This window comes from Anas platyrhynchos, chromosome 7 (genome assembly GCF_047663525.1).
Source record: "Anas platyrhynchos isolate ZD024472 breed Pekin duck chromosome 7, IASCAAS_PekinDuck_T2T, whole genome shotgun sequence".
Classification (NCBI taxonomy): domain Eukaryota; kingdom Metazoa; phylum Chordata; class Aves; order Anseriformes; family Anatidae; genus Anas; species Anas platyrhynchos.
In genome coordinates, this window is record NC_092593.1 from 7,937,460 (window position 1) to 7,963,724 (window position 26,265).

The following is a 26,265-nucleotide window of genomic DNA, read 5'->3' on the forward strand; positions in this document are numbered from 1 at the left end:
GCTAGCTTCTCAGTAACCAAAGAGAAAATATCCTTTTCAGAAAGTGAATTTTACCTGATAAGTGCATTGAGTGGAATTTTTTTCCACGGGATACCCTGCTTGAGCAAATCATTAGCAAAAGACTGGATTGAAAACAAGGACTGTAAAATGGCATTCATATAGCAGGTGTTTCCTAAGTTTGAAAACCTGAAAAACAGAAAATTAAACATGGCATGTATGTAAGTGTGTAAACGTGCCAGTGTTAAACACGGCACTGCTATCATGTAGGACATTCAACACCCCAGACACTCCCCAGGCAGTTTTAATTGGAGCTGTCCTTCTGCCGTTCAGACTAAATTGAAAACTCATAGGAGGCAGCAACTGTCAGGAAAGCATCCATGAGTTTCTACAATCAAAATATTAAAATGTGTGTGTACATACACGAGATATAAAAATGAACCATGGAAGCATATGAAAGGAATGTCAATTACCTGAAGTTATTATATATCTAAAATTTCGAGGAAGTCAATTTCAGAATACATATTTTCCAAACTAGGAAATGTGCTCCCTGTCTCAGTGTTCATTGATTTCAGGATTTTTTTTTCCCATGAAACAATTATAACAAGAATACGCATGTTCTAATGATAAAAGCATGCATGATAGATAAAGAAAATTATACTTACCCTTGTAATTGTTGTTGAGGGTGGGTGGAAAGGGGCACTCGGGGTTTGTTCCACCCTGTGTAATCTTGATTAGATCTCATCTTTTTAACAGAAAGAGGAGCAGGCTGAGAAAGAAATCCCAGGCTCCTTTTGGATGAAGGATTCTGGCTGGACACACCAGACCTATAAGCATTAAAGAGTAAGAAGTGTAAGATTTCTAATGCTCTGCCTTCAATAGCAGTAGTTCATGACACTGAAACTGTTTCGCTACAGATGACAAGGACTGGTAAAGTCACATGAAACAAGTGGCACATATCAAAGCTGAAGCTGTATGAAATGGCAAACTCCTACCCAGAACACAAAATACTTTCTCTGGTTAGATTTCTTTACATCTACAGGTGTGTAACCAGGTCTTTGGTTTTTAAGACATTCTGCCAATTCACCATGCTGTGTGAAGGAGAGGAAGAACGACAGTGTAGCACGAGATCCTAAGCCATAAGATATGCTTAAAATTCACATCTAGGCTTGGGTCTTCATTTTCAGCCTCATGGTCTTGTAACCTAATCGCTCTGGCTCTAGCTCCTCACGTGTAAAGTGTGGATAATGCTTCTTTTCTTCCTTGATCTTGGATCTTACCTACCTAGGGCAGAGGCCGACAGTCTGATTACACAGCATCTACCACAGAAGAATCCCAGCCTCAGAGGGATTCAGTATTTTATGCATAAAAGCCACACAGCATGTGATGGATGCACAGGAAACCGAAGAGCCTAATTCCAGGGAAAGGACTGTCATTTACAGTTCACACCAGTGAATCAGTCCTACCTGTCCAGGGTGGAACTGCCAGTAGAGTACTCTTTTGGCGAGGACCTACTACCATAAAAGGATGATGACTGTAGTGGTAAAATGCCTAAAAAACAAAAACAGAGAGGTAGGTCACTTTGTTCCAGGTAACTCGGCTATTTATGCAAGACACAAATGGTTTAAAAGTATTTATTAAAAAGGTTTCTAAATCTTCAAATACTATCTTCAAGATTTGTTTGAGACAGTACAAATGCACCCACTTAGAAGTACTAAGGCAAATGTTAATAATATGTACGTAAAGACACCCTGGAGTTTAAATTGTGTTTGACACCATAATCCCTATCATACCCAAATTGTAACATATAACACTTGAAAATAATTAACTATCATCAATTATTAACTTTTAAAAGGCCTTAACTATTTGAAAGATAACAATTACCACCTTTTCTTCAAATATATAAGAAATGCAAAACAGAAACCTCGCTTATAATTCCCTATACAGTTCTCTCAAAATTCAAAGTAAATATGCAGAATTGAAACCAGCTTCTCTTCCCGCTTCAAAATCCACAGCAAATTATTGTACTCTTGTTGCAAAATATGATTGTTTCATCGTTCTTAAAATCATTGTGTCAGATCCTGAGATTCTAACACCTCGGATAGTGCTGCATAAAAACATGCTCTCAAGTGTCAAAAAACAAAAAAACAAAAAAACATCTATTGAGGTGAATCACAGCATATGTTAGGCTGGATAATAAATGAATGTTTACTTCTATCTGAGCTTGGAATGGTGGAAGCTGTGCAACATTCAAAAATATAAAGGAAAGGAGGTTCTCAATACCACCCTTTGAACTTGCAGGTATACACTGACAGAGCCTGACTTTGACTTTAAGAAGCAAACCAAATTTTCATTCAGAGATAAACATTGACACTATTTGCTCCTCCCCTAGCAATGTATTTGTGCCATCAGAGCTGCAGTAAAAAAAAAAAAAAAAGAAAAAAAAAAGAATGCATTCAGCTATGTTCTCCGTAAAAGCAAAACCTTCAATGCATTCCTCTTTATGGGGAACGAGACTCAGGACTAAGAAGTAAAATCAAAGAGCTGTGATCACTACCAGCTTACGTACGCTCTGTCCATATTACTATACTGCCTATAAGCCCTTGTCACACATCAGCATCCACCTGAATTCTGGTACAAACAGAACGAAAATCCTAGCCCCATAAAGCTCCCCCTCTAAATTCTGGGGAAGAGGTAGGGAGGTAAAAGCAAGCAGTGTGCATTTTCAGTACAAAAAAAAAATTATCCTACAATTTGTGTGGGCATTAATAGCAAAGAAGAGCTTTAAAGACGAACAAGAGTGAGAGGAATCATGAGATAAACATAGGAATCCCCTCCCACGGGGAAGGGCAACTTGGAGCAAAGTGTGAGGCTGCTTGTTGACAAGCAAACACACTAGCTGGCCTTGGCAGCCAAGTACAGGGTTCAGGGTCACACTAATCAACAGTGACAGATAAGCCAGGATAGGCTTTGAAAACAAAGGCAAGATGCTAGCATCTCAGATATGGCTCTGTAGGAAGCAAGAAAGTTAGTGGAACAAGAAAAGCAGATTAGGAAACAACATCTGCAGCAACTTTCTGAGCTAACAGCAACAGAGGAAAAAACAGTTATCACCCAGCTTTACTTTTATTTTTTTTACCTGATGTCCTATTTTCCTCTGCTTGCTTCAGATTCAACTGTTTCTCTCTGCTACTGTTTAAGTACTTCCACGCCGGATCACTCAAGGCTTTATTATTCCTGCAGTTATACAGCATTCAAAGTCAGAACTCAGAGCAAATGCAGTATACTCCCGGCTGACAATTTACAACTTATTTTAAAGCATTTATGTCCTATCACCTTTAATACTTGACTATGGAACAGGTAAACTTTGCTGACAAATGAGTTCAACCAATTCATTTACACAAGACTTCTAACTTAGGATTAAATGTCGATGTGCACACAGACATCACTTTACAAACAATTTCCCTTTGTGAATTTTGTCTTGAAAAAAACAAAACAAGTGCAAGAAAGAAGCAACCTGTTGCTATGTGCATACAGCACGTGGGACCACCCAGATTAAGCTGACAGAAGGAAGGCGACACAAACTTCGCATGTGCCATCCTCCCATAAATCAGTCGTTATATCAGATTGCTTTTCCCTCATTAACCCTGAATGCAAACCCCATTTCAAGCGTTCAGGGTGTTCAGAAGTAGCCGAGTGGCTGGCCTGTAACACTGCCATGACAGAGAAGACCCAGGCACTCTTTTCAGAAAAAATGACCTTTACAAACCATCAGAGTTTACATCAGAAACTAGAAACAACCGGCACTTACGTTGAAGAATCATTCTCTTTGGGATAATCTTCACTAATTTCTGATCCGGGAGGCTGTGCTCTTTTCCTCTTTTCACTAATGACAGAAAAATTTTGCAGGGGTCATTCTTTCAGGAAGGCTGGTAAACGAGCCTCTTCCAACTGCAGGTAACTTCTTAACGCTTTCTACGCGTTTTTCCCTTACCTTCTGCAATTTTCACTTTGATAACAGGCTAACACTTACCGATTCTCCAGCAAGCCTGTTCTGTGAGGGGTGGACGAGGCAGGCGACGCTGTGACATTCACCCTGTTGCTAGGTGCTCCAGTTCCAGCAGAGTTCTTAACGGGTGCTCTGGCCGGGGTACCCAGCACCTTGCGGAATGGATTTTCATCCTTACTTTCCACGGTCACTCGTTTGGGGGGAGGCTGCAAAACCCAAGTGGAAAGGGGCAGGGAGACAATCAAAACGGTGAAAAACACAACTACCAGGAGGCTAAACTTGCATTTACACCACTGCTGGAGCTGACACAGCGTAATACCCAACAGCAGAAAAATGATACTCGAATAAGAGGTTCAGCACTAACTAGATGGATACAAACTTTTCACTCTATCAGCACAAGTCAGAAGCACGAAACTATCGCAGTACCCAACTTCCCTTTCCATCTCCCAATGTTAAATCAGTTGGACTTTTGTATTTAAAATCCCCTTTGCGTGCTCTCAGATTTAAGCACCCAAGGCGCAACTCCTAACCACCCTCAGATCAATCCTGGGTGGTATTAAAGAAAAAAAAAAAAAAGCCATATTAAAAACCACACAATTAGAACAGTGCCCTGACAGCCTAGGGCCAACGCAATGAAAAGAGCTAATAGCTGGCTGACTAAGGAATGTTGGTCAACTTTAGACTTGAAAACTAAACATGTCTAATCTTACCACTGTATACACAGCTTTCGAGTTTTTACTGCGAGATTGCCTCTAAGCAAGATGTAAAATTTGTTTTGGGACAATGTCAAAAATACTCGCCCTCAGGGCCGTAATAAAAATATATTCAGAGAGATAACAATGTAAATTAAAGCTGGGAGATACACCATGAAATCTGCCTTATGGAGGCAGAAAAGGAAGAACAAAAGCCTTTTGAAGGAAAACCACTTCCAGGTAAAAGCTTGCAAAATCCACACACAGAAAAACGAGCACAATGGCACAAATTCGGGATCTCTACTCTGACACAAAAATTCGACCATCAGCTTTTCAAGATACACATTTGGCTGAAGTCTACTAAAGTCAGTCAGACCTCTGCTGATGACACCGTGTTCAGCTGCCGTGGATTTAAGGTGTTCAGTGCAAACAAGGATATTCAGAAAATCAAGTCTCAACCACGTGCTTTTCCTCTCTTGCTGCTTTTTGCCTGACGGAGAGCTCAGCACACAGAACAAACTCAGCCTTTTGCAGGCAGCTGCTGAGCTCCTGAATGCGTACAGAGGACGAGTCTCCTCACGAGCAGGATGCACCACTGCCAACCATCCCCTGCATGCCCAGCACAAGCCCTCCGGATTACAAAGACTTTGGATGCAAACCAGGTATTTAAGCGCTTTTACAACATGCAACAAGAGAGGAGGAAATGAAGGAAATAAAATCAGAGAAGAGGAAAAACGCTAAGTTTAACAAACCTGATTCTCTATGTAAGAGAACTGCCTGTTAGCTTCCTTCTGTGTGGTCCTGCTGCCCAGCACACCTCCAAAGCTGCCAGATCCCTGAGAGGCTTTCCCAGCTGAGAGGAAAAGCACACAACGTTTGATTTGATGGTCACTTAACTGATCGGCATTCCTACACAAGATGTCATTTTACAGTTGATTTTGGAAGAGACACAAGAGATTTCTTGCCAACAGACAGAGCAATATTCTGAGCGCACAGACATAAGCAAGTGTTTATGGATATCCCTTACGCTGGTCATTTACTTAGGGTGCCGTAAAATTCCTATCCTTAAAAAAAAAAAAAAAAAAAAAAAAAATCTAAGATGAAAAATGAAAAGGAAAAAGACTACACAGGTGTGATAAACAGACAAGGTTTTCCAAATATCAACACGCTAACAACAGAAACAACTCCTGCACGTTTTATCTCCTGCTGTTCAGCATGACACAGGCACATTGTGAGAAAAGCACATAACAAAAACTGGGGTTTGAGGACAGCAAGAAGAGTTTACGTAAATATAGCACGCACAGAAAGCCACACACGGAGGACAAAGTGGCTAAAGGTGAAAAAAGAAAACACAGCGCTGACCTGCCTCTAAGCTGTCATTAACGTGACTTACAGCAGTCGCACTTACCAGTGTGAACCCTGTCTTGGTGGACCGCATCCAAATACATCCGCATTTCATTCGCATCCTTAAACGGCACCTTATCAATCGTCAGGAAGCTGGTGTCCTTTAGTGTCAGCATCAGGCAGCACAGCTTTCTACCATTTGGTCGTAAGGTCACAGTTTTAATGTTATGGCTTAGCTGAAAACAAAGGACATGAGTATAAACATCAACCCACTTTAGAAAGGGCAAAATACTTACAAATTCAAACAAAACACTTCAGATGGAGAGGGTAAGAGGCACTTAGACAGAAACACCTCCCCCCAGCTCTGAGCAAACAGTAAGCCTCGTGGCATTACTGCACTCAGTGATGCTGGGAGCTGACACGACTGAAAGGACGGTGGCACTGCCACCCGACAGTCCCCAAATGCCCGGGTAAGCTCTGAAACTTGCTGTGCTGCTGAGTGACATTTCTGAACTAAGGGAATAAAGATCTTCACATCGTCCCGGTTAGCCGTCTGAAACTTCTACACCAAGTCTGAAATGTACATTTTAAGAAGGGGAAAGTGTAAGAGATCTGAGCTTTAAATGTTAGGTACAAACTTCCATTCCCTTGGCAATTCTCTCCCAGGGAAGGCAGCCTTGACACAGCTTAAAAATTTTTGCCGGGCAGTAGGTCATTAAGAAACATGCTTAGCCTAAATACAACATCATAACAATTCAATGGTGTCTGAAGTTTCAGGGTTATGGTCAAGCACAAGAATACTTTTAATAAGAGCTCGTGCTCGCTAATAATGCCCCTGCTGCTTTATTATGCCATTACATAATTGCGGCTTCCTGCTAAGTCACCTACACGGGGCAGCCGTTCAGTAAAGGCTCTGCTGGCCACTCCTAAAGCAGAGGAAGCACAAGAGCACCTCACATCTGCAGGGTTTGTGGAAGTTCGACACTTGGTTTGCAAGCACATTCTTATTTTCAACTTCCTCGTCATTTTTCACTTACTTTCTCGCTTTTGCTTCTTTAGCTTTGCCTACGGATCAGGCACTAGCTACACACGGACCTCCACGCCAGGGGATTGCCATACTGCAAGGCTGGAAACCACAGCCAAGGCCGAGCCTGCCCATCAGATTGGAGCCTCCTCCTAATTTGGCCTGACCTGCGGATTGCCACACCACCGATCTAAGCGATGCCGCTGATTTAATAGACACCAACGCTAATTATAACGTAACACCAAAATTTCACTACACAGTTCTCTATAAGCTGTTTCATCTCCTTCGAATTATACACAAGTTAAAAAAAAAATAAAGACTCCTCCACATCATATTCGTCAATAAGATTTCGGGTTTTTTTCCCTACAGATCTTTAGCTTCTTTGAAAGATGATCTAGGTGTAACAGCAGCCTATGAGAGGATGGAAAACTGCCTCAATCTAAGGGTATATTTTGCTGGGAAAACTCCATTTCTGTAATAGCTTGCGCTCAATCCTTCTTTTTTTTTTTTTCCTTTAATGCTGATGAAAAATGTCCTCGAAAAAAAAAAATAAATCGAGGCATTGAAAAGCGGGCTCCGAGTTTTCCATCTTCTCTTCAAACACCGCGGTGGGTGCGAAAGGCACGCAGACAGCCCAGCAGCTCGGTGCAAATCCAGACCTTTCACTTCACGATGCCGACGTGAGAGGGCTCCACACGGACTCCTCTCGGTGCACCTGCTCCCAGCCGGGCGGCGTTACGGCGTCTGGAGAGGTGGGGGGCAAAGAAATGTCCCCGGCGGGACGCAGGTGGTGTGTGGCACAACTCCGTCAAGAGTTTGTAACATCAATAAAGGAATATTATCTATGTATGAGATGTGACGATGTGCTAGGTGCTGTAGAAATATAATATAATATAATATATCCCAGGATTACCCAAATATCACAAACAAACAGCAGAAGCGTTGGGCCTGGTGCTCGCGGCCTCCTCCTCGCCGCCATCTCCGCTAGGCCTCGCGGGCTCGGTTCCAGCACGAAGCCTCCTCCGAGCCCATGGAGAGCACCCCACGAGCGCCAGAGCCCACAGATGTGAGGGGCAGGGAGCACAACCTGCCCCTCCAGGCCGTGCTTGGGCATCCCGGGCCTTCCACACCCCGATTTCCAGCGGCGAGGAGCGCCCGGGGAAGACAAGAGGCGAAAATCCAGGCCTCTCAGCGAGGACAATTTTCGGGTTTTCAAGCAGCGGGACGTGTCCGGGGCTGACGACTTCCTCACGCCCCGATTCCAAGGCTGTCAGCTTCGTTCCTGAGAGTTTTCGGGCGGCGAAACTTCACCTTTCAAACCCAAAGCCAACTTTTCGCTGGCAGGAATAAACAGCTCAGGGAAAGGCTTGGGGGGTACCACAGGGAAACAGCCATGGAGTGAAACAGAAGCAGCCGTTACGACACCGCCCGGCCATACAGCAATTAGGATTATTTTTAATTGCAGCTGGAGATCTCTCACAGAAAAATCTTCCCTCGTGCTCTCGGCATTTGGGGCTTTTTGAGTGAAAAGGTCCTACAGAGGCTAACCTGAAAGTTAGCGCAAATGGAAACACAGCGATTTGAGGTGGGTGTTGGGGGTCTGGTGGGGCTTCAGCTCCAGGCTCTGCAGCCCTACCGGAGATGTCCCAGTAACAGAGGGGTTATCCCAAAAACACCAGGATTTTGCACACGGGGCACGGCTTCGGTGATTTTTCCCCCGCTTTTTGGCTCTCCCCATCCACCACCATCCCCACCGCCAGGAGACCCTCCAGCAACAAACCTGAGTCATTTACAGGGCTGGGGGGGGTGTAATTTACAGGGGCCGCGACGCCGGGCTACCTGAAACGTCTTGGGGATGCCCCCGACGTTGTAGTGCACCACCAGGCTGACTTTGTTGTCCTTCTCCACGATCTCGAAGCTGCCCTCCTTCCACTTGGTGATGCCCGTCTGCATGCTGCGCATCCGCACCGGCCCGTGCACCTTCAGCGGGGCCATGCCCGCCGCCCCGCTGCCTGCGGGGACAGGGGGGTCGTACCGGGGGTGGGGGTAGAGGGGGGAGAAAGGGGGGGTCCCCAGGCTGGGATGCAAGGCTGGGGGGGGATAATGTCAAGAATAAGTGGTAGGAAGTGATAAAAAGTAATATAAAGGGGTTAAATTATAAAAAATGATAATAATAATAATAAATAATAATAAAGATAATAAAAATAATAAATAATAAAAACAATAATAGAAAATAACAATAATAAACAATGATAAACAATAATAAAAAATAATAAAATAATAATAATAAAATAGTAAAAATAATAAGGAATAATAAAAAGTAATAAAAATAATTAAAAGGTTAAATTAAAAACAATTGGAAGCAATGAGGAAGGCATGGGGAGTAATGGGAAGTAATGGAAAATAATGGAAAGTAATAAGGGGAAATAATAGGAAGTATTGAAAGATAATAGGAAATAAAAGGTAATAGGAAATAAAAGGTAATAGGAAATAAAAGGTAATAGGAAATTAAAGGTAAGAGAAAATTAAAGGTAAGAGAAAATTAAAGGTAAGAGAAAATTACGGGAAATAAAAGGAAATAATGAAAAATAATAGAAAATAATAAACAATAATAGAAAATAATGGAAAATAATAGGAAATAAAAGAAAATAATGGGAAATAATAGAAAAAAATGGGAAATAATAGGAAATAATAAACAATAATGGGAAATGCTAAACACTAATAGAAAATCGAACCAAAAGCCAATAGGAAATACCCGAAACCACCACAAATAACTAAAAACCCATCAGGAATGACTGCCAAAGCCCCGAAAAGCGGCCAAAAAGCCCCGGCACATAAAGGAGCCCGAGCGGCGGCGGTCCCGGGAGGGGGCGGGGGGGGGGCACAGGGACCCTGCGGGGGTCCCTGCACCGGGATGGGGGAGGGGGGAGGGGGGGGAGCGGGGGCGGGGCCGAGCCCCGGTACCTGCGGGTCCGCGGGGGGGGGGGGGGGGCGGATGGCGGGAACCGGCTGGCGGCGCGGGACGGCGCGCGACGCTGGGCACGCAGGCGCGCGCGCGCGCCCCGTGACGTCAGCAGCGGCGGATAGGGCGGCGGCGCCCCCGCGCGGAGCGCGCGTGCGCGCAGCGAGGCCCCGCCCTCTTTTCCCAGCAGCCTTCGCGGGGAGGGCGGAGGGAGGAGGGAGAGGGAGGGGAGGGCGCGGCCCTGCCTCAGGGGGGGGATGGCGGCGGCCTGAGCCTGAGGCACGGCCCGGCCCCGCTCCGCCATGCACAGCCTGGCCACGGCCGCGGTGAGAGCCTCCTGGGAAGCATGGGAGGGGGCTCCCGGGGTTTTGGGGAGGGGTCGGGGATCGCTGCGCCACGGCCTGTCGCGATAAAGGGGGCCTGTCGCGATAAAAGGGGTCGGTCGCGGGGGGGTTGTCGCGATAAGGGTGTCGCGCGGCGTGTCGTGGCATCGCGGGGTGGAGCTGGTGTTAAGCTCCGAGCGTGCAGGGTGCAAAATGGGGTTGCAGGCTGAAGGAGAGGCCAAAATGTATAAATGTGGCCTTAAAATATACTTAAAATATGTAAAAATCTATCTGCGTGAGTATATCTGTATATTTAAACTCTATTCGTATGTATAAATGCGTCTTAAACTAAATATAAACGTGTCTAAAGCAGCCATAGCCATCAGCCTGCTATTCAGAGCCCCAACCAGTTAATCCGTTGCTGTTGAAGTTTGGGTTTGGAGGTGCTGAATCCTCCAAAATTGCTTAAAAAGGACTTAAAAAGGAGCCGGGTGGTGGGCGTGCTGCTCCCCTTGGTCAGCGCCTCCAGCACCGGCCTCGGGGTCCCCCAGAATTTTAGGCTGGGAGGTGGGAAACGCCGACAAAACAAGGAAAAATCCGATTTACAATTTAAACTGGAATGAGAGGAGCAACTGCAGGGCCTGTGGGCAGCAGCTGGTTCTTGCTAAGACAAATACAGGGCATAAAAAAACTTAATCATGTGGAAAATCTGCTTAGAGTTCTCTGGGGATCACGGCCACGTGATTGTGCTTTTAAAGGGCTGCTGTGTTTAAGCTTGCAGGAGCTGGAACTTCACAGCGAGCCTAGAAAAATAGATGGGGGCTTCAGATAATGATAATAACAACATCAGTGCTTGTCCCTCCGCCATCCCAAATAGAAACGACCGGGCTCTGCTTGTCCGTCGTGTCTGTTCCAGGCCAGAACAAATTTATTTCATTTGTAAATAAAACGGAGTAGATGAGAAAAAGGGGGTAGGGTGAAAGCTGAGCAGTTATGAGTTTGTGAGCCCTGAAATGTAGGGACTGATAACAGCGCATAACCTTGTGTATGGACTAAGTTACAGGGAGAGAAATTCGAGCTTCAGCCCAACGTAAATCCCCCAGCTGAGGAGGAATCTGTAGGACAGGACCGTGGCTGTGCTGAGGAGGGAAACCTTTACAGAAACAGCAAGCTCCGGAGGCGTCTCCCTCCAGCAGCCCTGGGAGCCTGGCTCTGACAGACGCTTTCAGTTTTGGTTCCGGTTGCTTTCGTTTCCCAAATTCTCTGGTTTTCTTGTAGCAGCGTTGCTGTCGGCATGGTGCAAGCAGTGCTCGTGCCTGTTGCCATAAGCACACGGAGAGTTTGCCATAAGCACGTGGAGCAGAGGCACGAGGCGGACTCGCTGAGAGGCTCGCTCCTTGCCCTTCTTTTCCTCGTGTTGGCGTGAATGTTTCTCAAATGTACATTGTGGGATGGTTTTGGGTGAGACTTGGATGGAATAGCTGTGACAGGAGTGTTCTTGTCTCCTTCCCAGCCCGTGCCAACAGCGCTGGCTCAGGTTGACCGCGAGAAGATCTACCAGTGGATCAATGAGCTGTCCAGCCCCGAGACGAGGGAGAATGCGCTGCTGGAGCTCAGCAAGAAGCGCGAGTCCGTGCCCGACCTGGCCCCCATGCTGTGGCACTCGTTTGGCACGATCGCGGCGCTCCTTCAGGTGGGTAGGGCCAACGTTTTTACTCCTAAAGATCTCTGGTAGTGATTTTTTTGGTTGTTTGGTTGGTTTGGGGTTTTTCTTTGCGTGAGCTTGAGCGTTGCTTGGTCAAAAGGTTGCCCCTAAAGAGAGCCTGCAGGAAAGGCAGTGTGGGAGTGCTGCTCCCTCCTCTAGAGAGCCCTGGGGAGGAAAGTGCCCGCGTTGCTCCACAAACTGAGTGGCTCAGCTGATGACTGCCCATCTCTGTGGTGGATCTAGTCATCTCCTTCAAAGAAGGAAGGAAAGCCATGCAGGACAGGCGGTGCCAAACTGTTCCAGAGTGGCTCTGAAACAACTGAAGATTATAAGGGAGCTGTAGTTGGAAGCAGGCAGACTTCCAAGCTGGATTTCCCCCCCCTTCGCTGCTTCCCTTGTATTTGGTTAGAAGAGCACCAGCAGCTATGGTATGAGCGGGGTAGGTGTGCTCTGCCTCTAGGCACAGGAACAACATTCCTGTTTGCTCTGGGAGTTAAAAACAAAGCAGTCCCCACATCCACAAAGAGCCAGGAAATTGAATGAACCCTTTTTTTTGTTTGTTTGTTTTTAACTGAAATTAAATTTTGACTACGTCCCCGTGGCTCCTTGCCCAACTGGCTCTGGTGTAGCTCTGCCCTTCTCTTTGTAGCACGGGGGCTGCCACAGAACTTCAGGCTGACGTCTCTTGACAGCATCACTCCTTGCTGGGCAAAAGCTCTTGTGCATCTGGATGGTTTTCTCCCTTAACTTTTCTTCACCTGTTTAATTTTTAGGAAATTGTAAATATCTATCCATCCATCAACCCTCCGACTTTGACGGCCCATCAGTCCAACAGAGTCTGCAATGCTTTAGCTCTGCTACAGTGTGTCGCATCTCACCCTGAAACCAGGTGAGTGTCTCCGAGTACGTGAGTTTGCTGGGGTGTTGGTGCTGACAGCTCGGCCAGTTTCACTCTGGAAGCACGTAAGCTCCTTTCTGCTCTTTTACCGAGAGAAGTGGAGCAGTGGAGAGAGCTGGAAGATAATCAGCTGCTGGCTGCTTTCACTTGTTTGCACAGATTACCAGGATGACAGCTTTATGGTGGTCCTGAATGCATGGCATTCCTTGAATCGTCCTGACATCCTGCAAATTCCCAAACTGCTGGCTTGTGGCTGCCCCTGGGAGCTCAGCCAGAGACAAGGGTGCTTTTGTGCTGAGCGTTGTACACGAGATCCCTGTTTTCATGAGCTTATGGTTGTTTAGACCAGCTGTGCAGAGAGTGGAATGAGCAGGGCTGCCTTTCCCTGAGACCGTGTGTGGCAAGGGAGCAGTATCAGAGCCACGCCTGCGGCCCCCAGCCAGCGCCTGAATTCAGCGTTTCTCAGTCTCTGTCCAGCACATGTCAGCAAGGGAAAAGCCGATGCTGGTTCAGCCAAAATCAGTAGCTAATACTCAGAAAACTATCCTGAGAGCCGTGATCTCATGCTTCTGTTCCTGCTGAGGGAAGCAGTAGGTAGCTGAATTTGTTTTCCAGCTGCCGCAAAGTAGCGTTAAACAACAACCCTTCCCGAGATAATATCCGAAGAAATAGGGTAGTTTTACACCACGTGCTTTTACAATTAAAGCTTGAAAACTGAAAACCGATGAAGAATGTTGGGTGATTGTGCAAGAGAGCTCCCCTCCCGGCTAGCAGAGCGATCTCCAGGTTTCTCCCTGCAGGCTGTGTTCTTCAAAGGTGTCAGAAGGCAGTTTGTGGGCTCCTGGGGAAAAGTGGCCCAGCACAGGATTTACCTCGCACCTTCCCATCAGGGAATCAACTGTTCCCACTTTTGAGGAGCAGCAGCAATGCTGTCCCTCAGGAATAATCAGAGGCTGTGCATGATAATACTGGGTTTGTGCTCGCTTTGTTTTCCTTGTCTCTCACGGGTGTTCTCCCTTTCCTACAGGTCAGCTTTTTTGGCAGCTCACATCCCTCTCTTCCTCTACCCCTTCTTGCACACAGTTAGCAAGACGCGTCCGTTTGAGTACCTGCGGCTCACGAGCCTCGGAGTGATTGGTAAGCAGCGAGATTGATGCTTGAGTTTAATTGCCCTGTCATCTCCACATGCTTTTTACCGTCTTTTCTGCCCAAAACACTTCTCAGTGTATAAAGTAAGAGGGTCTAGAAGTGCATGTCTTCTTCCCAGAGGTCGATGTCAAGAGGCTGTCAGCCTCTTGGGTTTGTATTACCACGGTGGGGAGAGCCAAGAATGAATCCCTTGCTGAAAAACAAACAGCCCCCAAACCCAGCTTCATTACATTTGTTACCAAAACAAGCTCTTCTCCAGCCATGTGCTGCAACATGTTTGGGATGGCAGCTGCTCTGTCAGACCCAGTGATTCCTGGGCAGGACACAATACAGGCCATCTTTGAAAGGCGAGTTTTGTTTTTAATGTATCACTTACTGATTTGGGTTTCTGTTTTTCCTTCAAGGGGCCTTGGTGAAAACCGATGAGCAAGAAGTGATAAATTTCTTACTGACAACAGAAATTATCCCCCTGTGCTTACGCATTATGGAGTCTGGCAGTGAACTCTCTAAGACGGTATCTACATTTCTTTTTTCTTAATTAAGACTTTTTTGTTGATTATATCCAAATGACCGGGCAGTCAGTAACCTGCAGAGTTGGTTTGTTTCCTGTTGTAAATGCTGGGGCAGCTCTGGGTGGAGTTTTACCTCCACCCATCCTCAGAAGCAAACAAAACCACCACCAAACTGAGCTGAGAGATTCTGAGTCTGGTAATTCTGCTGGGAAAGGCCTTGCTGTTTTCAGCAGACATCAGGCTCCTTTGTAGCCCAGCAGAGTAACTTCCAGGGCTGAGCTGGATTAATCTTCTTTGGCCTGAGAGAAGAGATGCTGCAACTACGTAGCACAGAAGTTGTGCAGTCGGTGGTGGTGGTTATGGGGATGTTCACTGCATCAGGCCTACTGTGTAGCCATAATCTTGAGGCTGTCCCGTGCAGCCTGGCAGCAATTGCTGCCTCCTTCAGCCTGCATCCAGTCATCTTGTGTGCACTGCTTCGTCTCCACTTCTTTTCTTTAGCCAAAGATGCCAACCATTGGGTTTTGTCCTGTGTTTTCTTTTGGCTTTAAACTTTAAATCAAGTACAGCATTTGCTGAAAGGCCTTTCAGCACTGCTGAAAGAAAAAGAGCTGCCATGAAGAGAGTACAGCACAAAGACTCTTCTTTTTTGGGGGTAGATGTTTATATTCTCTCTTTTCTGATTTCTCCCTGTTCGAGGTTGCTACATTTATCCTTCAGAAAATCCTCCTGGATGACACGGGACTGGCATACATCTGTCAGACTTACGAGCGGTTCTCCCATGTTGCCATGATACTGGTAAGATTATTTGTTTCTTCTGCCTATAAAAAGTTAAATGTTTTCTCTAGCAGCCAGCTTCTTCAGCTATTTTACTGCTCTCTGGCTGTCCCCTGTGTAGGAGAGGTTTGGGTACCTATATTGTGTTCATCCCAGGAGTAATAGCCCAGCTCGGACACTTCTGGCTTGCTAAGGGGAATACGTCTGCCCTGGAATAGCCATCACTGTGCTTTTATGTATTTGTGTTTGCTTTTTAAAGAGCCAGTCTCAGGAGAAGAAAATGCAGCATTAAGTTAAGCATTTTGCAGCCCTGGTTCTGTGCCTAAATGTTGATGCTTTCACTGGGAATATTTGTGGGTCTGTTTTCCCAGATGTAAAGAAAACGTTTTCCTAACTCTCATGTGAACAGCAAAATATGAATGCTTGTGAGCTGATGTCCAAAATAACCAATGTGGTAGGATTTTCCTGGTCGAGAAAGGGATCAGCTCTGGCTGAAGTACATCTGGCTCAGGCAAAGTCAAGCAAGCAGTTAGAAACAGAAACCCTGGAGCAGGGGAGGGAAGGAGACCAAGGAAGAATGCAGTGGGGAAGGGTATGGACATGGAAGAACGCAGGTGGGTTAAGCTATGACAGTGTGGCAGAAATCCTGGTTGTTCACCACTGGGTGAAGCACTGACACGCTGAATATTCCACAGCACTAAGATGAAAATGTTCATAGACGTTCCTGTATTTCAAAAATTCGGATAATGCACTCCTGTCTCATGAGAGTGATGGTTTGCTTCCTAGTCCGCTGATGAGTGAGTGAGATGTTCTGCAAGAATTAGAGGCTTTTAAAAGAGCAAGTTAGCAATGTCTGTCCAGGAGCTGTCTGAGAAGCTCTCTGACCTGTTGTTCCTTATTTTGAAGAAATCTTGGTGTCCAGGGGATAGCTGAGAACAGGAAGCTTGCAAAAGGGCAGGTGAGGTGGCCCCACTAATTGCTGGCTGACTAAATATCCAGATACAGGTGAATTTAGCTAATGGGGAAAATGGTCAGTGCTAGCCAATATAGTTTCACGGGGCTGGGGGAAGGGAAATCTTGCTGAGCAGATCTGATTCGATGCCCAAACATGACTCGGGGCAGGTGCATGAAGGCATCCATACAGTTTCCTAAGCTGGGAGCTTTCAGGCTGCAGCCATGTGCAAGGTCCTACGTGTTGTGATTTAATGGTCTGTGCCAGGCTCTGCTGGCTGTGAAGCTGTCCCCACAGACACTTTAACTGGTGACACTGGCCTCTGTCAAACAGGGTAAAATGGTCCTGCAGCTTTCCAAGGAGCCCTCAGCACGGCTGCTGAAGCACGTCGTCCGCTGTTACCTTCGCCTTTCCGATAACCCCAGGTAAACATTTAAGGAGTGTGGGCAGGGGCTTCTCCCACCCGCTTGGAAATTCAGCTCCCCTTGCCAGTGCCCGCTTGGAGCCAGGGTTATTCATCTGCCTCTACATCAGCCTTAGCTCAGTGTGAAAAATGCTTGTTTTTTTTTATTGCTGGCCCCAGAAGCTTTTACGATAGATGGCAGAAACTGGCTCTTTGGAGTTTGGAGATTCAAGCCGTGCAGGTTCCAGCTGCCTGAGCTCGAATGTTGCTTGGGCTGGGTGTGAGGGAAGGCCTGAGTCGGAAGCTGTGCTGTGCTCTCGCTCTTCTGCATCGTGCGGGTTGTTAGCAGTAAAAGTCAGTCGATGAAATTCAGCGTGAAATCAGCTTGTACTTCCCCAAGCTGCCGTGTATGTGTTTGTTGTGTCTGCCTCTTCTGGCACGGCGCTGCTCTTGACCGAAGGCTATCAGGACACGGGGCTTTGCTCAGTGGGATCTCCCGTGAGGGATGGGAGCCGTGCTGCTGCTCCGTGCTTTCCTTGGCTGGCCCCGCCGGGGAGACCCCCCAGGCAAACGAGCGTTGACGTCCCCAGTGGGGTTTGCTCCCCTCTTGCCCCTGTGAGTTTATTTGTTGGGCCCCGTTTCTTGTCTCTTGATGTAGGGCACGTGAAGCTCTCAGGCAGTGCCTTCCTGACCAACTGAAGGACACCACCTTCGCCCAGGTCCTGAAGGACGACACCACCACCAAGCGCTGGCTGGCTCAGCTCGTCAAGAACCTGCAGGAGGGTCAAGTCACTGACCCGCGGGGCATCCCCCTTCCTCCGCAGTGACTGCTGGGGGGGGCGGGGGGCTGGGGAAGAAACAGCTCAGGTTTACAAAGACCCAGGAACCGCTGACCTCTTCTGCAACAAACCGGGCGCGCCGGCCGCCTTTCGGTCCGCCAGCTCGTCGGACCCTTCCATCGGGCCAAAGGGCTGCTCTGTAGCAATGCAGCATGCCTCTGGAGATCATAACACCAGCAGATGCTGATACTACAGCTTAAAAAAAAAAAAAAATCAATAAAAAACCTATCTGTAAAGATCCCATCTCTCCAGGAGGCCTGGCTGGCAGCTGTCCCTGCACCCACAGGCGGGGTGGTGCGGGTGCGCGCTCCTGCAGCTAGCTCGGTCTCCGTGCAGGCGCTGTGTGGCACGGTGCGGTGTGCCACAGCCCTCCACTTCCTTGTCACTCCTTGTTTACACCTCTGTTTCGATGAGCGAGCTGAGTAAAAGCCGATCCTGTTGTTCTCTCCCCTGTTCAGAGCTGCAGGTAGCGTGGGGACAGCTTCCCTGCGAGCACCTCCTCGCTCCTGGCTGGCACGGCGAGCTGCTCTTCCTTTCTTTTTGGCACAGAGGCCGTGGCTGGAGCTGGGCCACCCCGGTGCTTGCCCCGAGAGGAGTGGGGATGGCTCGCTGTGCCCCCATGCATCATCAGCCTGCTTCCCGGGGCTCTGGGGGAGGAGAAGGCAGCGGGGCTGTGGCTCTTGTGCAGCCGTTTCAGTTCTCAAACCTTCCTTGGTGTGTTTCTGCTTTGTCCCCACCACCATCAAACTGCTGGCAGCCCCTTCCCCGCACACAGGGCTTGCTGTGGCTGCGGCGGGGCGGGCTGCTGGGCTGTGCTGCATGCAGCAGGCAGCTCCGCTGGCACCCAGCTGCACGCAGGCCTGGGCAGCTTCTCGTCCCCCCTTTCCAGCAGCCCATTTTGCTGATCATCCGCAGCCTTGTGCCAACGGTGTCTTAAACCCCATCTGCTTTCCCCTCCCTCCTCCCAGCGCAGCCTTGCGTAAGGAGGGCAGAGTGCAGCCTCCTCCCTGCCCCGGGGTCCCGTTTTATAACCCTTGCCTCCTTCTTTCCTCTCCCCGGCCCCTGACCTTGACAGGGTGTGAAAATGCTTCTGATTTTTTTTTTTTTCATAAGTTCGGATGAATAAATAATAAAACCCCAGGCAGCACAGCTTGCTCCCGGCCTGCTCTCTCGGGAAGGGCTCGGTGCAGGTGAGGGGAAGGCGAGCTGTGGGTGCTGCCTGGGTGCCACCCGGAGGGGTTGGGGGCTCTCCAGCACTCCCCGAGGGTGCCGAAATTGGGCTGCAGGGTGTTTGCAGCTGCTCTGGCACCCGCTGCCACCCCGGCCCCACAGCAGGAGCCTGCCAGAGGCTGTGCTGCCCTTTTTGGCTGGCAGGGGAGGGATGCGCGGGGCTGGCTCAGGACCTGGGGAGCCCCTGGGGGGGGGGACACAGGTCAGCGCTGCGGTTTTGGGCTGCCTCAGCCCTTTCGCACGGCCAAGTGGCAATTCCCGAGGAATTACCGGGATCCCCGCTCCTCTGCTGCCAAACCCCGGCCCCAAAACCAGCGCTGCGGGGGGGTCCCGCTCTTTATCCTCCCTTAAATCCCCCAGGGCTCCGGCACCCCCCCCCCGGCAGCGGCGGCACCGGTGACCTTAATCCGCTCCGACCTTGCGGTGCCTGGGGACGTGCGGGACCGGGAGGGGAGAACCGGGGAAGGTTTTGGGGGGGTGGTTGGGGGGGGGGGGACCAGGGGGCCGGGCTCGCCGCCCCGCCGCTGCCAAGGGGCGGGCAGCCCGGGCTGCCCCGGCCCCGTGCGGCCGCAGTCGGCGGAGCACCGGAGGCGCAGAGCGGTACCGGAGAGCTGGTACGGGACCGGGGGACTTTGGGGGGGTCCGGAGGGGGCTGAGCCACCCCAGCGGGGGCAGCAAGGTGGGGGGAGAAGTGGCGGCGTGCCCCCCCTGCTTTGGGTTAAGGGGCGCCCCCCGACCCCGGCAGCGTGTGCGTGCAAACCGGGGCAGCAGCAGGGTGGGGGTGCCCGGGGGGGCTCAGCCCTCCCTGCGTGGCCACGGGGGCTTTGAAATCTCCCGGGGGGAGATTGAAAATCGCCTGGTGTGCCCCCCCCAACCAGCCCAGCCTGGGGGCTGTCACCTCCGGGTGAGGAGCTGAGGGTGGGCACGGCCGCCTGCGGCCCCAAAATTCAGGGTGGGAAGGGGAGAAGGGGACGCAGCCCCCCCTGGAAGGAGGCAGCGGCTCTTCGGGAAGCCCTCGGGTTGGGTTTCCAGCAGGAGGGCTCTGGCTGCAGCCCCTGGCTCCCAGCCCACTCTCCTCGAGAGAGGAGCGAGGGGCAGAGCTCTCCAGGGCCGGGGGGGCTGCACGGGCTCGGGGCTGGGGTGCTGGGGGCACTGCCCCTGTGCCTGGGGGGCTGCCCCAAGGTGGAAGGGGTCCTCTCTGCTGCTTGGGGCAGGGCTGGGTGCCTTTGGGACGTGTCTGCACGGAGAAGGGGCTGGCACTGCGGGACATCAGTTAGTCGGTCCCCAAAATCTCCGCTCTGTTCCCCGAGCAGCCCCCCTTGCACGCTGCCTCTTGGCACAGACGCGTGGCAGGGCGCAGAGCACAGCAGGGACTGGCCGGTCCCAGTCTCCTTGACACTTCTCCTTCCAGCCTGGCTTTCCCCAAATCCTCCCAGCCCTCTGGGAGCTGCTGCTGAGCGAGGACGGGGGGGCACAGGGCAGCCTGGGTGCCTGCAAGGGTCTGGCAGCCAGGCTTGGCAGCTGCCTGCAGGCTGACGGCACCGGCTATTCCCAGCCCCGCAGCGCCGGTGCCGTGCTGAGTCAGGGGCCTGGGGCACGGCCGGCACCCCTACACCGAGCCCCTCACCCCAAAGGGGACCCCATGCAGCGATGTGCCCCTCCCCGTCCCCAAAACGCAGCCTGCCAGCTGCGCTATGCAGCCCTCGAGGGCTGCTCCAGCATCCGGGCGACTGGCACGTCCCAGCGATTTCTCATCAGCCTAATTAAAGTCTTGACAGCCTAATCAAGGACCCATTGTAAGTCCCGTTGCATTTATAGTCCCACTCGTCCCCGCGCGCTGCTGTCCCTGGGGTGCAGGGAGAAGGTGCTGGCACTCGGCTTTGTCACCGTCACCCCCAAATTTGGGGCCGCTGCCAGGCGGTGGGGGGCTCTCCCCGGCAGTTTTGCCAGCTCCCAGGGTTAGCCCCCTCCTAGCAGCAGGGCTCTGCTCCCCTCCCGGCTCTGGGGGGCCGCTCTGGCGAGTTTTTCCATTTTCCCCCCAACACCTTTGGAGCGCTGGCTTCCCGGTAATGCCATCAATATTTCATGGGCACGCCGAGCCGAACTTGACACTTCACGAAAGCGCTGACCTGGGAGGAGGCAGGCGCAGGTGCTCTCGCCTGCACCGTGCCCGGCCCCGCTCCCCATCCACTCCTTCTCTTCCCTCCCCAGCAGTGCCGGCGAGGAGGAGGCCGAGCCATGGCATCGCTGCCGTGCAACGCCCGTGAGTGCTCTCCATCAGGGGGGATGTTTTGGGCAGGGTGCTGGGGGATCCTGATTTACACCAGGGCATCAGGGTGGGGGCTGGCAGCTCCGAAACGCAGGGTGAAGGCTTCTGAGGGTCCGTGGGGAATCCCTGCGTGTCCTTCTTGTGGCAAAGGGAGCTTGTTTGGGGTCCTGCCTCCTCCATCCCAAACCGAGGGCTTGTGCGGGGTGCCCAGGGTGCAGGGAGCGCTGTCCCCGTGACGCAGCCCCCGCTGCCCCCCAGGCATCCAGCTGACGGACACGCTGGAGCAGATGCAGCAAGGGGCGTTGATGCGCAAGGTGAAGTCCAAGGGCTGGAAGAAGCAGCGCTACTTCAAGCTGCAGGACGACTGCATGACCATCTGGTACCAGTCCAAGAGGACGGGCAAAACCGAGTCCGCCTGTGAGTCCCTGCTGGGGTGTGGCCGGGGAGGGGGACATCAGTAGGGTTCAGAGTGAACGTGGCTGGGAACGCGCGAAGTCCTGAAGCTGGGTTTGCTCCGGATGGGAACGTGGAGCAGCGCGGTCCCCGTCCCCGTGGACAGAGCTCCCCTCCCTCTGCCCCAGTCTCCATCAGCGACGTGGAGACGGTGCGGGAAGGGCACCAGTCGGAGGTGCTGCAGAGCCTGGCCGAGGAGTTCCCCGCCGAGCGCTGCTTCACCATCGTCTTCTACGGCCGCCGGGGCAACCTGGACCTCATCGCCGGCTCGGCGGAGGAGGCGCAGTGCTGGGTGCAGGGCCTGCGCCAGCTGATCGAGGTGGCCACCAGCATGGACCAGAGGGAGAGGATAGACCAATATCCTTCCCGCGGGCACCGCGCTGCGTTCCCTCCGGCCCCAGCTCAGTCTTTAGGGGTCTCACCCGTCAGCATCGGGCCGGGGACAGCCCCCAGTAAAAGGGGAAGGTTTGGTGCTCCCCGGTGCCGTCTCCCTTTAGCCGTGGTCCTTTCCCTTAACACCTGCCCCGGCTTCTCGCACGTGGATCCGGGACTGGTTCCAGAAGGCCGACAAGAACAAGGACGGGCGCATGAACTTCAAGGAGGTGCAGCGCCTGCTCAAGATGATGAACGTGGACATGAACGAGGACCATGCCCTGCGGCTCTTCCAGGTACACGCAGCGCGCCTGCGGGGCTGGGGCAGGCTGCACAACCTCCCCGCGGCAGGGCTTCCTCCCTTCCTTCCCTCCTCGATCCATCCCAAATCTGGGATGGGGCACGAGGTGACCCTGGCGCTGAGCGAGCCCCCCCGCAGGCTGCCGACAAGTCGGAGTCGGGGACGCTGGAAGGGGAAGAGTTCGTGCTCTTCTACAAAGCCCTGACGGAGCGCGAGGAGGTGCTGAGCCTCTTCCAGGCTTTCTCGGAGGACGGGAAGAAGCTGACGCTGCTGGAGCTGGTGGATTTCCTGCGGCAGGAGCAGCTGGAGGACGAGGGCACGGAGGAGCTCGCCATGGAGCTCATCGACAAGTACGAGCCGTCGGAGACGGGTGAGAGCCCGGAGCTGCGCCCTGCGCTGGGGAAGGGGAGCGCTGAGACACCCCCTGCCCCTCCTGCCCCTCTTTTTTGGGTCTGTTTTACCTCCCGGGGGAGGTTGGCCAGCCTTAGGGTGCCTGCTCCGGCTTTGGCACCCACTGCCTGCCCCCCCCAAGGCTGCTGCCTCGGGCACCCCCGTGGCTCCTCGTGCCCCAGCCTGCTGCGGGGTGCCACCAGCAGCCCCGTTTGCCCCGGCCCCGTTCCCCCTGGGTCTCCCATCTCCTCTCCTCCCATCTGCCTGCAGCCAGGGCTCGCCACGCGCTGAGTGCCGACGGGTTCCTCATGTACCTCTGCTCCCCGGAGGGCTCCATCTTCAACCCCCGGCACCGGGGGCTGTGGCAGGACATGACGCAGCCGCTCTGCCACTACTTCATCTCCTCCTCTCACAACACCTACCTGATCGAGGACCAGATCCGGGGCCAGAGCAGCATCGAGGGCTACATCAGGTAACGGGCTGCTCCCTCCCCAAAATCCCCGGGACCCCCGGCACCGTGCCCCGGGCAGCTCCACGGGGGGAAAATGCAGCAGGAGGAGAAGCTCCTTGGGCTGAGAGCTGCCCCTGGGCGTGGGGCAGCGGGGATATTGCCCCGAGGGCTGTTTGCCAGCCTCCTTCATCCTCTGGTTGTGCAGGGGGGACACCCCCAGCGGAGGGAGGGCAGGGTTTGGTTTGGTGCCGGGCTGATTGCCCCCCCGCAGGGCTCTGAAACGGGGCTGCCGCTGCCTGGAGGTGGACTGCTGGGACGGGCCCAACGGGGAGCCCATGGTGTACCACGGCCACACCTTCACCTCCAAGATCCCCTTCAGGGAGGTGGTGAGCACCCTGGGCAAGTACGCCTTCCAGGTAGGGCCTTGGAGGGGCTGGGGGGCGGCAAGGGGGCTCGGTGGGGGCTGCTTTCCCCCTGTCCCCCCACGCTGCTGCTGCTCGGGACAGTGTTGGTGGCACCTTGCTCCCCAGACCTCCCCGTACCCGGTGATCCTGTCCCTGGAGAACCACTGCAGCATGGAGCAGCAGGAGGTGCTGGCCCAGCAGCTCCGGGACATCCTGGGGGAGCAGCTCCTCACCGCCACCATCGACGGGCGCGTCCCCACCCAGCTGCCGTCCCCGGAGGTTAGGGGCAGAGGGAACCCACCCCGAGCCTCTCCTGGGTGCTGCTGGCACCGCTCCCTGACACCCAGGGGATGGTGCTGAGCCCCGCGGAGCCCAGCACCCCAAGGTCCCCCCCGTTCCACCCCTGCAGGAGCTGAAGCACAAGATCCTGCTGAAGGGGAAGAAGATCGGGCGGCTGGAGGACGTGCTGGATGGGCCGGGGGACGAGGCACCTGACGTGTCCGATGATGACAACGGGGCGGAGGCAGAGGAGGAGAGGAGGAGGATGAAGGTGGGTGGCCCGGGATGGGGACCGGGTGGCGCTGAGCCCCCGGACACGGCTGTGGGACACCACCAGGAAGGGAGGGGGGGGATGTTTCTGGGCCACGCCAGCCCCCTTTTGGCACCACCGTGATGGGGACCCCCTGCCTGCTCCGTTCCCGCGGGGCTGGGGGTCCTGACAGGGCTCTGCCTGGCAGAAGGACAAGGAGAGCCTGGCCCAGGCGTTGTCCGACTGCGTCGTCTACTGCAAGAGCGTGTCCTTCAGGGGCTTCCAGGAGGCACGCAGCCATTCCCGGCCCTCCGAGATCTCCTCCCTCGCCGAGGCCAAGGCCAGGAAGCTCATCCGGGATGCGGGTGAGGTTTGGGGTCCAGGCTGGAGGTGGGGTGTAGGGTGAGGGCCTCCAGGCACCGGGCATCCTCCCTGTCCGGGAGAAAGATGTCCCAGCAGGGCTGGAACTGGGGTGCTCGGCTCTGGGGGGTGAGCGGGGTTGGCTGGGTGCCTTGGGGAAAAGGGGAATGGATGGATGGATGGATGGATGGATGGATGGATGGATGGATGGATGGATGGATGGATGGATGGCTCAGCACATGGTCAGGGTGGCGGTGCAGACCAAGCGATGTCCTCACGAGCAGCCCTCCCCTCTCCACCCCCAGGGAACGACTTTGTCCGGCACAACGCCTGGCAGCTGACCCGCATCTACCCCAGCGGGATGCGCACCGACTCCTCCAACTACAGCCCGCAGGAGATGTGGAACGCAGGGTGCCAGATCGGTACGGCCCGGGGCCGTGGGGGGGGTCCGTGGGGCTGCCCCGTGCCACCCCGACCCATCTCCCTGCCGCCTGCCTTCCCCCCAGTGGCCCTAAATTTCCAGACGGCCGGCACGGAGATGGACCTGTGCGATGGGCTCTTCAGCCAGAACGGCCGCTGTGGCTACGTGCTCAAACCGCCCTTCATGAGGGACGAGGGGACCCTCTTCAACCCCACTGAGCCCGGCACCCGCGAGGGCCCCGGCCCCGTTACGCTGACGATCCAGGTAGGGGCAGAGGAGGGACCCCGGGGAGCCGTGCGGGGGGTCCTGTTGCTCCCAGCTGGGTGCAAACTCCACCCTGGGGGGGGGTCCTGCCCTTCCTCGCAGGTGATCAGCGGGCAGCAGCTGCCCAAAGTGGCCAACAGCAAGGACGGGGCCATCATCGACCCGCTGGTGCGCGTGGAGATCCATGGGGTGCCCGCGGACCAGGCGCACCAGGAGACCAAGTACATCGAGAACAACGGTGAGCAGGGGGCTCCCGGGGACCCGTCCCTGCCCCGTCCCTGCCCCCTGCCACCCCCCAGCACCCCCTCTCCCTCCCCAGGGTTTAACCCCCGCTGGGACGAGACCCTCCAGTTCCAGCTCCACGTGCCCGAGCTGGCCCTCGTCCGCTTCGTGGTGGAGGATTACGACAAGACGTCCAGGAACGACTTCGTGGGGCAGTTCACCCTGGCCTTCGCCAACATCAAACCCGGTGAGAGGTCGCTGCCCGGTGCTGTAGGGTGCTGGGGAAGGGGTTTGGTGGGGTGCTCAGCCACAGCCTTGCTGTCCCCCCCCTGCAGGCTACCGCCACATCCACCTCCTCTCCAAGGACGGCACCAGCATCCCGCCCTCCTCGCTCTTCGTCCACATCCGCATCACCGAGCCGCCCGGCCCCGAGCAGGACTGACCCACGGGGCCTATGGGATCGGGATAGAAGCCATAGGGCCGGCCCGGTTCTGGCCCCATAGAGCTGGGGCCATGGGGCTGAGCACACCACCCCCTCGTCGCTCCGTTTGTGTCGTCCCTGTGTCGTCGTCGCTGCTGTGCCCGTGTTTGCAGTGGCCTCTGGGGGCTGGGGACAGGCACTGGTGTCTCCAGTGGTGGTTTGGGATCTCTCCCACCTGGCAGGGCTCAGCCACGGGGAGGAGGAGAGCTGGGGCACGGCGCCCAGGCTCTGCCGGGGGCTGGTCCCCCTCCCCACCCAGGGGAAGCGAGGCTGGAGCCAAGCAAACCCCGGGGCTGGGCAGAGCTGGGAGAGGAGCCGCTGCTCACTGCCCCCATCCTGCAGCGCCCTCAGAGCCCCCGGCCCCCACAGCCCCAGGGATGCTCCTGGCCAGCACCACGTTATTAACCCTGGCCGTGTCCTCTCGATGTCAGCACCCTAATAAAGTGTTCAGTGGCAGGCAGGCACGGGTCTGGGTGCGGTGGTGTTGCTCAGGGTTTCGGGGACACTCTGCCCCTGCCAGCATCCTTCGGAG

General features: G+C 53.2%; 3 protein-coding genes across 7 annotated transcripts in view; 2 read left to right on the forward strand and 1 right to left on the reverse strand.

Annotated features, from left to right (window-relative positions):
* The window catches only part of USP37 (ubiquitin specific peptidase 37), a 32,891-nt gene extending 22,786 nt beyond the window's left edge, over positions 1-10,105 (reverse strand). Inside the window, exons 1-10 of one of the 2 annotated variants that reach the window (XM_027461291.3) lie at positions 10,031-10,105; positions 8,906-9,078; positions 6,107-6,278; positions 5,451-5,551; positions 4,031-4,212; positions 3,809-3,883; positions 3,137-3,234; positions 1,464-1,548; positions 663-824; positions 55-186 (exon numbers count right to left, since the gene is read on the reverse strand). In XM_027461291.3, the coding sequence (XP_027317092.2) occupies positions 55-186; positions 663-824; positions 1,464-1,548; positions 3,137-3,234; positions 3,809-3,883; positions 4,031-4,212; positions 5,451-5,551; positions 6,107-6,278; positions 8,906-9,061 (1,163 nt within the window). In that variant the 5' untranslated portion in view covers positions 9,062-9,078; positions 10,031-10,105. The remainder of the gene's footprint in view (positions 1-54; positions 187-662; positions 825-1,463; positions 1,549-3,136; positions 3,235-3,808; positions 3,884-4,030; positions 4,213-5,450; positions 5,552-6,106; positions 6,279-8,905; positions 9,079-10,030) is intronic. The other variant, XM_038181957.2, reaches the window with a different exon arrangement.
* Positions 10,106-10,198: 93 nt separating this feature from the next.
* Positions 10,199-17,824, forward strand: CNOT9 (CCR4-NOT transcription complex subunit 9). 2 transcript variants are annotated; one of them, XM_027461298.3, is made up of 8 exons: positions 10,199-10,354; positions 11,865-12,044; positions 12,830-12,945; positions 13,982-14,091; positions 14,508-14,617; positions 15,315-15,413; positions 16,678-16,769; positions 17,406-17,824. In XM_027461298.3, the coding sequence occupies exons 1-8, from the start codon at positions 10,331-10,333 to the stop codon at positions 17,572-17,574; spliced, it is 900 nt and encodes a 299-aa protein (XP_027317099.2). In that variant the 5' UTR covers positions 10,199-10,330; the 3' UTR covers positions 17,575-17,824. The 2 variants fall into 2 exon arrangements, with proteins under 2 accessions (XP_027317099.2, XP_071896750.1); XM_072040649.1 differs by having other exon boundaries at positions 16,678-16,768; positions 17,399-17,824.
* Positions 17,825-19,324: 1,500 nt separating this feature from the next.
* On the forward strand, positions 19,325-26,193 carry PLCD4 (phospholipase C delta 4). Of its 3 annotated transcripts, none has more exons than XM_027461297.3 (16): positions 19,325-19,430; positions 21,028-21,079; positions 21,344-21,502; positions 21,667-21,895; positions 22,077-22,206; positions 22,350-22,581; positions 22,872-23,073; positions 23,324-23,468; positions 23,583-23,735; positions 23,866-24,006; positions 24,197-24,350; positions 24,651-24,767; positions 24,852-25,030; positions 25,133-25,268; positions 25,350-25,499; positions 25,588-26,193. In XM_027461297.3, the coding sequence occupies exons 2-16, from the start codon at positions 21,055-21,057 to the stop codon at positions 25,692-25,694; spliced, it is 2,259 nt and encodes a 752-aa protein (XP_027317098.1). In that variant the 5' UTR covers positions 19,325-19,430; positions 21,028-21,054; the 3' UTR covers positions 25,695-26,193. The 3 variants fall into 3 exon arrangements, with proteins under 3 accessions (XP_027317098.1, XP_027317097.1, XP_071896766.1); XM_027461296.3 differs by having other exon boundaries at positions 19,332-19,430; positions 24,194-24,350; XM_072040665.1 differs by having other exon boundaries at positions 19,341-19,430; positions 21,031-21,079; positions 24,194-24,350.
* Positions 26,194-26,265: the final 72 nt, after the last annotated feature.